Source organism: Mytilus californianus, unplaced genomic scaffold, assembly GCF_021869535.1.
Source record: "Mytilus californianus isolate M0D057914Y unplaced genomic scaffold, xbMytCali1.0.p SCAF_21, whole genome shotgun sequence".
NCBI lineage: Eukaryota > Metazoa > Mollusca > Bivalvia > Mytilida > Mytilidae > Mytilus > Mytilus californianus.
In genome coordinates, this window is record NW_026262670.1 from 4,739,517 (window position 1) to 4,751,726 (window position 12,210).

Here is a 12,210-nt window from a genome sequence, read left to right on the forward strand (position 1 = left end):
ACTCAAAAAATTGTTATTACACAAAACATGAAGGTGAAAAATGTTTCACATATTAGTTAAAAGGTTTTCGTTTCCTTTGTAAATGATGCACAGATAAAAACAAGTGCACATATGTAGAGGTCATTCTGTTCAGAAGTATTGGAGACATTTGTGACCAAAATTTTTAAATTTCATTCAATATATTGGAAAAATCAAAGTAACTTCAAACAGAAAATAGGTATCTCACAAATATGATAGGTGCTCAAATATTACAACTCACGAAGTCTTTCTGTACAGTTAGCATGGTAATGTTTGAGAAAAGTGTGATGTAAATATTTGTTGAACATCGGACACACAGACAACAGACAAGGTGATTGCAATATAGCCCCACATGAGTGTCCGGTGTGTGTGTTTGGGGGGGGGGGGGGGGGGGGGTGTTACAAAGTTTTGCATTCTAAGAAACATTTATTGTAACATTCATGACATTAATTATGGTCTGCCAACATTAAAAATTTTATCAAATCACTCACATGATTACTGATCTGTATTTTCTTTGGAAATGAATATTTGGAATTTCTTCAACAAACTTAACAAATGCATTACAATCATGACAATGTGGATACGGCATGTAAGGGTTATGTGTTTTAATGGCTGTCAACATCAATTAATGATTTTTTGTTTCCAAACGTCCATCTCTCATACTCAGTTTTCAGTAAACTAAATTTGCAGCTATCAAATCTAAAATAGACGCCTAGAAATATAAGACTACAATACTGAAGTTTCTATTCATACCTAATAACTGCATCAGTTGTTGCTGGCTCATTCCTCCCAGTATACTCTGTAAATCTGAATCACCTACAAAATATCAAAATTTTCTATTTCTGTTGCTACTGTGTGGAATAAAGTCATTTAAGGGATTATCAAGAAATATTTGTTTAAAATGGGAGGAGGTTTGAAGGGCAGAAGTTTACACCCACTTGTATTTGATAGTACTGGAACTCAGAAAAAAGGTGTCTCACAGATATGAAAAGTGCTTACATGTACAACTCCTCATTGTCAAGCTGCTGATCAAATATGAAGCTGTTCTGTTTGGTAGTACTTTAAAAACTTGACAAAACACTTCATTCAACGTATTAAAACCTTCAAAGTATCAACAATCAGGAAGTAGGTTTTTCACTTTGATAGATCCAAAAAGTGCTGACACCTCACAAACAGGAAGTAGGTGTTTCACTTTGATCGATCCAAAAAGTGCTGACGCCTCACAAACAGGAAGTAGGTGTTTCACTGGACCCTGGTGTTGTTGGATTATTAAGATAAATATAGTTTACCTAGTCCAGACAGATCAGATGATAGTGCAGCTCCCCTACTGGACCCTGGTGTTGTTGGATTATTAAGATAAATATAGTTTAGCTAGTCCAGACAGATCAGATGATAGTCCAGCTCCCCTACTGGACCCTGGTGTTGGTGGATTATTAAGATAAATATAGTTTAGCTAGTCCAGACAGATCAGATGATAGTCCAGCTCCCCTACTGGACCCTGGTGTTGGTGGATTATTAAGATAAATATAGTTTACCTAGTCCAGACAGATCAGATGATAGTCCAGCTCCCCTACTGGACCCTGGTGTTGGTGGATTATTAAGATAAATATAGTTTACCTAGTCCAGACAGATCAGATGATAGTCCAGCTCCCCTACTGGACCCTGGTGTTGGTGGATTATTAAGATAAATATAGTTTACCTAGTCCAGACAGATCAGATGATAGTCCAGCTCCCCTACTGGACCCTGGTGTTGGTGGATTATTAAGATAAATATAGTTTACCTAGTCCAGACAGATCAGATGATAGTGCAGCTCCCCTACTGGACCCTGGTGTTGGTGGATTATTAAGATAAATATAGTTTAGCTAGTCCAGACAGATCAGATGATAGTCCAGCTCCCCTACTGGACCCTGGTGTTGTTGGATTATTAAGATAAATATAGTTTACCTAGTCCAGACAGATCAGATGATAGTCCAGCTCCCCTACTGGACCCTGGTGTTGGTGGATTATTTAGATATTCGTTAACTTTCTTGCGGTATTCTTCATCCTTGTCCTTCTTAGGTTCCTGAAATAATTTCTCTCCATAAATAATGCATTCTTGAAACCAATGTTGCTTATTTCTTTTATTGTTTGTACAAATAACGCTTATAGACTATTAGTCATTAAACAAACTAAAACTTAAATTCAATATTAAAAAATATACATCACAATAACTGCATTTTTTTTTATCTTACAATGCCAAAAATAAAAATAATATACATGTTACACAGAAATAATAAAAAGACTAAGGTCAGTGAAGCCTAACATTTAGTTATATATACAGAGAAAGTTATTATACATATGATCAAAATGCTTGTACTTTGTACCTTATTCTTCTTCATATTGCTTACATGTATTAGAAACTTAAATTCTTGTACAATACAGTACTTAGTAAAAGTGCTGAAAGACAGACAGAGAAATTAGATGCCACACAAGAACCTTATCTAAATTCAAATGTCATTGAATAGGGTAATATGGGTCATTATGAATATATTGGAATAAAGCTTATGCTTACACTGATCAAAATTAAAAGGGTGAGAGGACATGTCTAAACTAGAGGCTCTCAAGAGCCTGTGTCGCTCACCTGACTCTACTTTGGTTTTAGAAATCATGTAAAGATAGATAAAAATCATAACAGATACCCAAATAATGATTGAGGCCAAATTTTGATTAATATTGGTCCCGTTATTTAATAAAATATCCTGGTGGCCATCTTGAACAGTAAATCGGCAACAAAGTAGCAACACTTGGTCAGCACTTCATAAGGAACATTCATGCCATGTTTGGTTTCATTCCATTCAGTGGTACTCTAAAAGAAGACATTTGTATGAATTTCCCATAGGGTCCTGTTAAACTAAGCCCCCCCCCTAGCGGCCATCTTGGATGATGGATCGACTGCAAAGTAACAACACTTGGTCAGCAACTCATAAGGAACATTCATGCCATGTTTGGTTCAATTCCATTCAGTGGTTCTCTAAAAGAAGACAATTATATGTTTTTTCCCGTAGGGTCCTATGTTAAACTAAGTCCCCCGCTGTCGGCCATCTTGAATGATGGATCGGCTACAAAGTAACAACACTTGGTCAGCATCTCATAAGGAAGATTCATGCCATTTTTGGTTTCATTCCATTCAGTGGTTCTCTAAAAGATGACATTTGTATGTATTTCCCATAAGTCCTTTGTTAAACTAAGTCCCCTGCTGTCGGCCATCTTGGATGATGGACTGACTGCAAAGTAACAACACTTGGTCAGTACCTCATAAGGAACATTCATGCCATGTTTGGTTTCATTCCATTCAGTGGTTCGCTAAAAGAAGACATTTGTATGTATTTCCCATAGGTCCTTTGTTAAACTAAGTCCCCTGCTGTCGGCCATCTTGGATGATGGACCGACTGCAAAGTAACAACACTTGGTCAGCACCTCATAAGGAACATTCATGCCATGTTTGGTTTCATTCCATTCAGTGGTTCGCTAAAAGAAGACATTTGTATGTATTTCCCATAGGGTCCTATGTTAAACTAAGTCCCCTGCTGTCGGCCATCTTGGATGATGGATCGGCTACAAAGTAACAACACTTGGTCAGAACCTCATAAGGGACATTCATGCCATGTTTGGTTTCATTCCATTCAGTGGTTCTCTAAAAGAAGACATTTGTATGTATTTCCCATAGGGTCCTATGTTAAACTAAGTTCCCCGATGGTGGCCATCTTGGATGATGGATAGGCTACAAAGTAACAACACATGGTCAGCACCTCATAAGGAACATTCATGCCATGTTTGGTTCCATTCCATTCAGTGGTTCTCTAAAAGAAGACATTTTTATGTATTTCCCATAGGGTCCTATGTTAAACTAAGTCCCCCGCTGGCGGCCATCTTGGATGATGGATCGGCTACAAAGTAACAACACTTGGTCAGCACCTCATAAGGAACATTCATGCCATGTTTGGTTTCATTCCATTCAGTGGTTCTCTAAAAGAAGACATTTGTATGTATTTCCCATAGGGTCCTATGTTAAACTAAGTTCCCCGATGGTGGCCATCTTGGATGATGGATCGGCTACAAAGTAACAAGACATGGTCAGCACCTCATAAGGAACATTTATGCCATGTTTGGTTTTATTCCATTCAGTGGTTCTCTAAAAGAAGTCATTTGTATGCATTTCCCATAGGGTCCTATGTTAAACTAAGTCCCCCGCTGGCGGCCATCTTGGATGATGGATCGGCTACAAAGTAACAACACTTGGTCAGCACCTCATAAGGAACATTCATGCCATGTTTGGTTTCATTCCATTCAGTGGTTCTCTAAAAGAAGTCATTTGTATGCATTTCCCATAGGGTCCTATGTTAAACTAAGTCCCCCGCTGGCGGCCATCTTGGATGATGGATCGGCTACAAAGTAACAACACTTGGTCAGTACCTCATAAGGAACATTCATGCCATGTTTGGTTTCATTCCATTCAGTGGTTCTCTAAAAGAAGTCATTTGTATGCATTTCCCATAGGGTCCTATGTTAAACTAAGTCCCCCGCTGGCGGCCATCTTGGATGATGGATCGGCTACAAAATAGCAACACTTGGTCAGCACCTCATAAGGAACATTCATGCCATGTTTGGTTTCATTCCATTCAGTGGTTCTCTAAAAGAAGACATTTGTATGTATTTCCCATAGGGTCCTATGTTAAACTAAGTTCCCCGATGGTGGCCATCTTGGATGATGGATCGGCTACAAAGTAACAAGACATGGTCAGCACCTCATAAGGAACATTTATGCCATGTTTGGTTTTATTCCATTCAGTGGTTCTCTAAAAGAAGTCATTTGTATGCATTTCCCATAGGGTCCTATGTTAAACTAAGTCCCCCGCTGGCGGCCATCTTGGATGATGGATCGGCTACAAAGTAACAACACTTGGTCAGCACCTCATAAGGAACATTCATGCCATGTTTGGTTTCATTCCATTCAGTGGTTCTCTAAAAGAAGTCATTTGTATGCATTTCCCATAGGGTCCTATGTTAAACTAAGTCCCCCGCTGGCGGCCATCTTGGATGATGGATCGGCTACAAAGTAACAACACTTGGTCAGTACCTCATAAGGAACATTCATGCCATGTTTGGTTTCATTCCATTCAGTGGTTCTCTAAAAGAAGTCATTTGTATGCATTTCCCATAGGGTCCTATGTTAAACTAAGTCCCCCGCTGGCGGCCATCTTGGATGATGGATCGGCTACAAAATAGCAACACTTGGTCAGCACCTCATAAGGAACATTCATGCCATGTTTGGTTTCATTCCATTCAGTGGTTCTCTAAAAGAAGTCATTTGTATGCATTTCCCATAGGGTCCTATGTTAAACTAAGTCCCACGCTGGCGGCCATCTTGGATGATGGATCGGCTACAAAGTAACAACACTTGGTCAGCACCTCATAAGGAACATTCATGCCATGTTTGGTTTCATTCCATTCAGTGGTTCGCTAAAAGAAGACATTTGTATGTATTTCCCATAGGTCCTTTGTTAAACTAAGTCCCCTGCTGTCGGCCATCTTGGATGATGGACCGACTGCAAAGTAACAACACTTGGTCAGCACCTCATAAGGAACATTCATGCCATGTTTGGTTTCATTCCATTCAGTGGTTCTCTAAAAGAAGACATTTTTATGTATTTCCCATAGGGTCCTATGTTAAACTAAGTCCCCTGCTGTCGGCCATCTTGGATGATGGATCGGCTACAAAGTAACAACACTTGGTCAGAACCTCATAAGGGACATTCATGCCATGTTTGGTTTCATTCCATTCAGTGGTTCTCTAAAAGAAGACATTTGTATGTATTTCCCATAGGGTCCTATGTTAAACTAAGTCCCCTGCTGGCGGCCATTTTGGATGATGGACTGACTGCAAAGTAACAACACTTGGTCAGCATCTCATAAGGAACATTCATGCTATGTTTGGTTCCATTCCATTCAGTGGTTCTCTAAAAGAAGACATTTTTATGTATTTCCCATAGGGTCCTATGTTAAACTAAGTCCCCCGCTGGCGGCCATCTTGGATGATGGATCGGCTACAAAGTAACAACACTTGGTCAGCACCTCATAAGGAACATTCATGCCATGTTTGGTTTCATTCCATTCAGTGGTTCTCTAAAAGAAGACATTTGTATGTATTTCCCATAGGGTCCTATGTTAAACTAAGTTCCCCGATGGTGGCCATCTTGGATGATGGATAGGCTACAAAGTAACAACACATGGTCAGCACCTCATAAGGAACATTTATGCCATGTTTGGTTTTATTCCATTCAGTGGTTCTCTAAAAGAAGTCATTTGTATGCATTTCCCATAGGGTCCTATGTTAAACTAAGTCCCCCGCTGGCGGCCATCTTGGATGATGGATCGGCTACAAAGTAACAACACTTGGTCAGCACCTCATAAGGAACATTCATGCCATGTTTGGTTTCATTCCATTCAGTGGTTCTCTAAAAGAAGTCATTTGTATGCATTTCCCATAGGGTCCTATGTTAAACTAAGTCCCCCGCTGGCGGCCATCTTGGATGATGGATCGGGTACAAAGTAACAACACTTGGTCAGCACCTCATAAGGAACATTCATGCCATGTTTGGTTTCATTCCATTCAGTGGTTCTCTAAAAGAAGTCATTTGTATGCATTTCCCATAGGGTCCTATGTTAAACTAAGTCCCCCGCTGGCGGCCATCTTGGATGATGGATCGGCTACAAAGTAGCAACACTTGGTCAGCACCTCATAAGGAACATTCATGCCATGTTTGGTTTCATTCCATTCAGTGGTTCTCTAAAAGAAGTCATTTGTATGCATTTCCCATAGGGTCCTATGTTAAACTAAGTCCCACGCTGGCGGCCATCTTGGATGATGGATCGGCTACAAAGTAACAACACTTGGTCAGCACCTCATAAGGAACATTCATGCCATGTTTGGTTTCATTCCATTCAGTGGTTCTCTAAAAGAAGTCATTTGTATGCATTTCCCATAGGGTCCTATGTTAAACTAAGTCCCCCGCTGGCGGCCATCTTGGATGATGGATCGGCTACAAAGTAACAACACTTGGTCAGCACCTCATAAGGAACATTCATGCCATGTTTGGTTTCATTCCATTCAGTGGTTCTCTAGAAGAAGTTCAAAATGTAAAAAGTTAACGCCGACGACGGACGACGACGGACGCCAAGTGATGAGAAAAGCTCACTTGGCCCTTCGGGCCAGGTGAGCTAAAAAACTACTTTCATCTGTCTTTTATTGAAGAAAGCATTTTCTGTCTATAGTTTTTTCAGTATTTTCGTTGTTGGTTCTCGTTAACATCTGTTATTCTTTTTTATGTTCTTCTACTCAGGAAAATAATGTTTATCTTAAATTAAGCTTATAACTTTAACCACCATATAGACATCTCAAGTCCTACCTGCATCCAAAAGAAGTACTTTCTACCTTGATGTCCTGAACTTAAGGACACAGACTCTACCTGTTCATGTAAGACCTACCTGCATCCAAAAGAAGAACTTTCTACTTGATGTCTTGAACTTGAGGACAAAGACTCTACCTGTTCATGTAAGACCTACCTGCATCCAAAAGAAGAACTTTCTACTTGATGTCTGGAACTTGAGGACAAAGACTCTATCTGTTCATGTAAGACCTACCTGCATCCAAAAGAAGAACTTTCTACTGGATGTCTTGAACTTGAGGACAAAGACTCTACCTGTTCATGTAAGACCTACCTACATCCAAAAGAAGAACTTTCTACCTTGATGTCTTGAACTTGAGGACAAAGACTCTACCTGTTCATGTAAGACCTACCTACATCCAAAAGAAGAACTTTCTACCTTGATGTCTTGAACTTGAGAACAAAGACTCTACCTGTTCACGTAAGACCTACCTGCATCCAAAAGAAGAACTTTCTACTTGATGTCTTGAACTTGAGGACAAAGACTCTATCTGTTCATGTAAACCTACCTACATCCAAAAGAAGAACTTTCTACTTGATGTCTTGAACTTGAGGACAAAGACTCTACCTGTTCATGTAAGACCTACCTACATCCAAAAGAAGAACTTTCTACTGGATGTCTTGAACTTGAGGACACAAGACTCTTATCTGTTCATGTAAGACCTACCTACATCCAAAAGAAGAACTTTCTACTGGATGTCTTGAACTTGAGGACACAAGACTCTTATCTGTTCATGTAAGACCTACCTACATCCAAAAGAAGAACTTTCTACCTTGATGTCTTGAACTTGAGGACAAAGACTCTACCTGTTCATGTAAGACCTACCTGCATCCAAAAGAAGAACTTTCTACTTGATGTCTTGAACTTGAGGACAAAGACTCTATCTGTTCATGTAAGACCTACCTACATCCAAAAGAAGAACTTTATACTTGATGTCTTGAACTTGAGGACAAAGACTCTACCTGTTCATGTAAGACCTACCTACATCCAAAAGAAGAACTTTCTACTGGATGTCTTGAACTTGAGGACACAAGACTCTTATCTGTTCATGTAAGACCTACCTACATCCAAAAGAAGAACTTTCTACCTCGATGTCTTGAACTTGAGGACAAAGACTCTACCTGTTCATGTAAGACCTACCTGCATCCAAAAGAAGAACTTTCTACTTGATGTCTTGAACTTGAGGACAAAGACTCTATCTGTTCATGTAAGACCTACCTACATCCAAAAGAAGAACTTTATACTTGATGTCTTGAACTTGAGGACAAAGACTCTACCTGTTCATGTAAGACCTACCTACATCCAAAAGAAGAACTTTCTACTGGATGTCTTGAACTTGAGGACACAAGACTCTTATCTGTTCATGTAAGACCTACCTGCATCCAAAAGAAGAACTTTCTACTGGATGTCTTGAACTTGAGGACATAGACTCCACCTGTTCATGTAAGACCTACCTGCATCCAAAAGAAGAAATTTCTACTGGATGTCTTGAACTTGAGGACATAGACTCTATCTGTTCATGTAAGACCTACCTGCATCCAAAAGAAGAACTTTCTACTGGATGTCTTGAACTTGAGGACACAAGACTCTTATCTGTTCATGTAACTTGTAAGACCTACCTGTATCCAAAAGAAGAACTTTCTACTGGATGTCCTGAACTTGAGGACACAGACTCCACCTGTTCATGTAAGACCTACCTGCATCCAAAAGAAGAACTTTCTACTGGATGTCTTGAACTTGAGGACATAGACTCCACCTGTTCATGTAAGACCTACCTGCATCCAAAAGAAGAACTTTCTACTGGATGTCTTGAACTTGAGGACATAGACTCTATCTGTTCATGTAAGACCTACCTGCATCCAAAAGAAGAACTTTCTACTGGATGTCTTGAACTTGAGGACACAAGACTCTTATCTGTTCATGTAAGACCTACCTGCATCCAAAAGAAGAACTTTCTACTGGCAGAGCTCCAGATAAGCTGCGTATTTGCGTGATCACGCAATACAAATTATAAACAAGAGTGCACACGCTGAAATGTCTCGCCTTCTTTACTAATCATTGATATTATGTTGATAGTCCTAAATATAAAGCTTTATTACAACTGTCACATAAACTTAACATTAACCAAGTAAACTAAACATTGACCAATGAACCATGAAAATGAGGTCAAGGTCAGATGAACCATGCTAGGCAGGCATGTACAGCTAACAATTCTTCCATACAACAAATAGAGTTGACCTATTGCTTATAGTTTAAGAAAAACAGACCAAAACACAAAAACTTAACACTGAGCAATGAACCTTGAAAATGAGGTCAAGGTCAAATAAAACCTGCGTGACTGCCAAATAGATCATAAAATATTTCCATACACCAAATATAGTTGAACTATTGCATATAGTATAAGAAAAACAGACCAAAACACAAAAACTTAACTATAACCACTGAACCATGAAAATGAGGTCAAGGTCAGATGACACCTGCCAGTTGGACATGTACACCTTACAGTCCTTCCATACACCGAATATACTAGACCTATTGCTTATAGTATCTGAGATATGGACTTGACCACCAAAACTTAACCTTGTTCATTGATCCATGAAATGAGGTCGAGGTCAAGTGAAAACTGTCTGACGGGCATGAGGACCTTGCAAGGTACGCACATACCAAATATAGTTGAACTATTGCACATAGTATTAGAAAAAAAGACCAAAACTCAAAAACTTAACTTTGACCACTGAACCATGAAAATGAGGTCAAGGTCAGATGACACCTGCCCGATAGACATGTACACCTTACAATCATTCCATACACCAAATATAGTAGACCTATGGCATACAGTATGAGAAAAACAGACCAAAACACAAAAACTTAACTATAACCACTGAACCATGAAAATGAGGTCAAGGTCAGATGACACCTGCCAGTTGGACATGTACACCTTACAGTCCTTCCATACACCGAATATACTAGACCTATTGCTTATAGTATCTGAGATATGGACTTGACCACAAAAACTTAACCTTGTTCATTGATCCATGAAATGAGGTCGAGGTCAAGTGAAAACTGTCTGACGGGCATGAGGATCTTGCAAGGTACGCACATACCAAATATAGTTGAACTATTGCACATAGTATTAGAAAAAAAGACCAAAACTCAAAAACTTAACTTTGACCACTGAACCATGAAAATGAGGTCAAGGTCAGATGACACCTGCCCGCTAGACATGTACACCTTACAATCATTCCATACACCAAATATAGTAGACCTATGGCATACAGTATAAGAAAAACAGACCAAAACACAAAAACTTAACTATAACCACTGAACCATGAAAATGAGGTCAAGGTCAGATGACACCTGCCAGTTGGACATGTACACCTTACAGTCCTTCCATACACCGAATATACTAGACCTATTGCTTATAGTATCTGAGATATGGACTTGACCACGAAAACTTAACCTTGTTCACTGATCCATGAAATGAGGTCGAGGTCAAGTGAAAAATGTCTGACGAGCATGAGGACCTTGCAAGGTACGCACATACCAAATATAGTTATCTTATTACTTATAATAAGAGAGAATCTAACATTACAAAAAATCTGAACTTTTTTTTCAAGTAGTCACTGAACCATGAAAATGAGGTCAAGGACATTTGACATGTAAGTGACGGAAACTTCGTAACATGAGGCATCCATATACAAAGTATGAAGCATCCAGACCTTCCACCTTCTAAAATATAAAGCTTTTAAGAAGTTAGCTAACGCCGCCGCCGCCGCCGTAGCCGCCGCCGCCGCCGCCGGATCGCTATCCCTATGTCGAGCTTTCTGCGACAAAAGTCGCAGGCTCGACAAAAACCCAATGCAATTGACCATTGCAGGGTTCAATAACCCAATTGATTCAAAGGAAAACCCAATTTTATGCCAAAACCATGAGTTCTCAACCCTTTTTTTGGCTACCATTTGCGTTATTTACCCTTATCTGTTTACAGTCGTCGCGTAAATCTATTTTTATAATAATTGGAAATTTCCTTTCGTTCTTAAAATAGATCTCTGCATCAAGAAGCTGAAATGGGTCCCTGTTTAAATTTTCCGTTGCTCAAAAGGTACACGTGGTTTTGAAAACATTTCGATCTTCTCGGCGTTTATCCAATTAGTGTGTCATATTTTTTTCGAATTGCTCGGGATTTATCATAACATACATTGAATTAAAACAAAAGTGAAAGTCCGGTAGAAATATTGAATAGAAGCATGTTTTCAGCTTCTTTTGAATAGCTAAGTGAAATTTATGATGATAACAAGACTCAGCCATTGTTATTAGGAAGCCTCCATAGAACGCATGGGTGTTTATGCGTACCTTATCGAGAACATTGCTAATTAACACGGGGTTTCGTCAAAAACAAAATCAGTTGGAAAAAGTGAAAGGCCAATATTGTAGTTGGTAAACATCGGAAACCAAAAGTTCTAATGAGGGACAGCTTGACCCAGATTTATATAAATTAAATTAAACAAAAACATTCAAGTATACAGTTTATATCATACATATCTTCCATTTTACATTTAATGAGTGAGTACACACACATGCATTCGTCTCAGAATTTTTTATATAAAGGTATATTAGGGGGGGGGGGGGGGAATCTGAGACGAGTGTCTGTGAATACACATATCCGTTTTTTACAGTTTATATAAGTTGTGACAAAATACAAAACT

The 12,210-nt window shown here is 39.1% G+C and overlaps 1 protein-coding gene and 3 long non-coding RNA genes across 11 annotated transcripts in view; 1 reads left to right on the top strand and 3 right to left on the bottom strand.

Moving 5' to 3' along the window:
* Positions 1–12,210, bottom strand: part of LOC127731994 (proteasomal ubiquitin receptor ADRM1-like) — a 29,718-nt gene that overhangs the window by 12,852 nt on the left and 4,656 nt on the right. For all 6 annotated transcript variants that reach the window (XM_052241035.1, XM_052241037.1, XM_052241040.1 and 3 more), the window contains exons 3-4: positions 1,964–2,081; positions 772–834 (exon numbers count right to left, since the gene is read on the bottom strand). In XM_052241035.1, the coding sequence (XP_052096995.1) occupies positions 772–834; positions 1,964–2,081 (181 nt within the window). The remainder of the gene's footprint in view (positions 1–771; positions 835–1,963; positions 2,082–12,210) is intronic.
* On the top strand, positions 2,609–4,215 carry LOC127732026 (uncharacterized). The gene is made up of 3 exons (XR_007996022.1): positions 2,609–2,898; positions 3,231–3,394; positions 3,892–4,215. It is a non-coding gene; the product is annotated as an uncharacterized LOC127732026 (long non-coding RNA).
* Positions 3,329–7,279, bottom strand: LOC127732023 (uncharacterized). 3 transcript variants are annotated; one of them, XR_007996018.1, is made up of 4 exons: positions 6,131–7,279; positions 5,468–5,632; positions 4,306–4,471; positions 3,329–3,475 (listed from the first exon to the last, which is right to left on the bottom strand). It is a non-coding gene; the product is annotated as an uncharacterized LOC127732023 (long non-coding RNA). The 3 variants fall into 3 exon arrangements; XR_007996019.1 differs by lacking the exon at positions 4,306–4,471 and adding an exon at positions 4,970–5,135; XR_007996017.1 differs by lacking the exon at positions 4,306–4,471 and having other exon boundaries at positions 5,136–5,632.
* Positions 9,513–11,006, bottom strand: LOC127732025 (uncharacterized). The gene is made up of 2 exons (XR_007996021.1): positions 10,965–11,006; positions 9,513–10,524 (listed from the first exon to the last, which is right to left on the bottom strand). It is a non-coding gene; the product is annotated as an uncharacterized LOC127732025 (long non-coding RNA).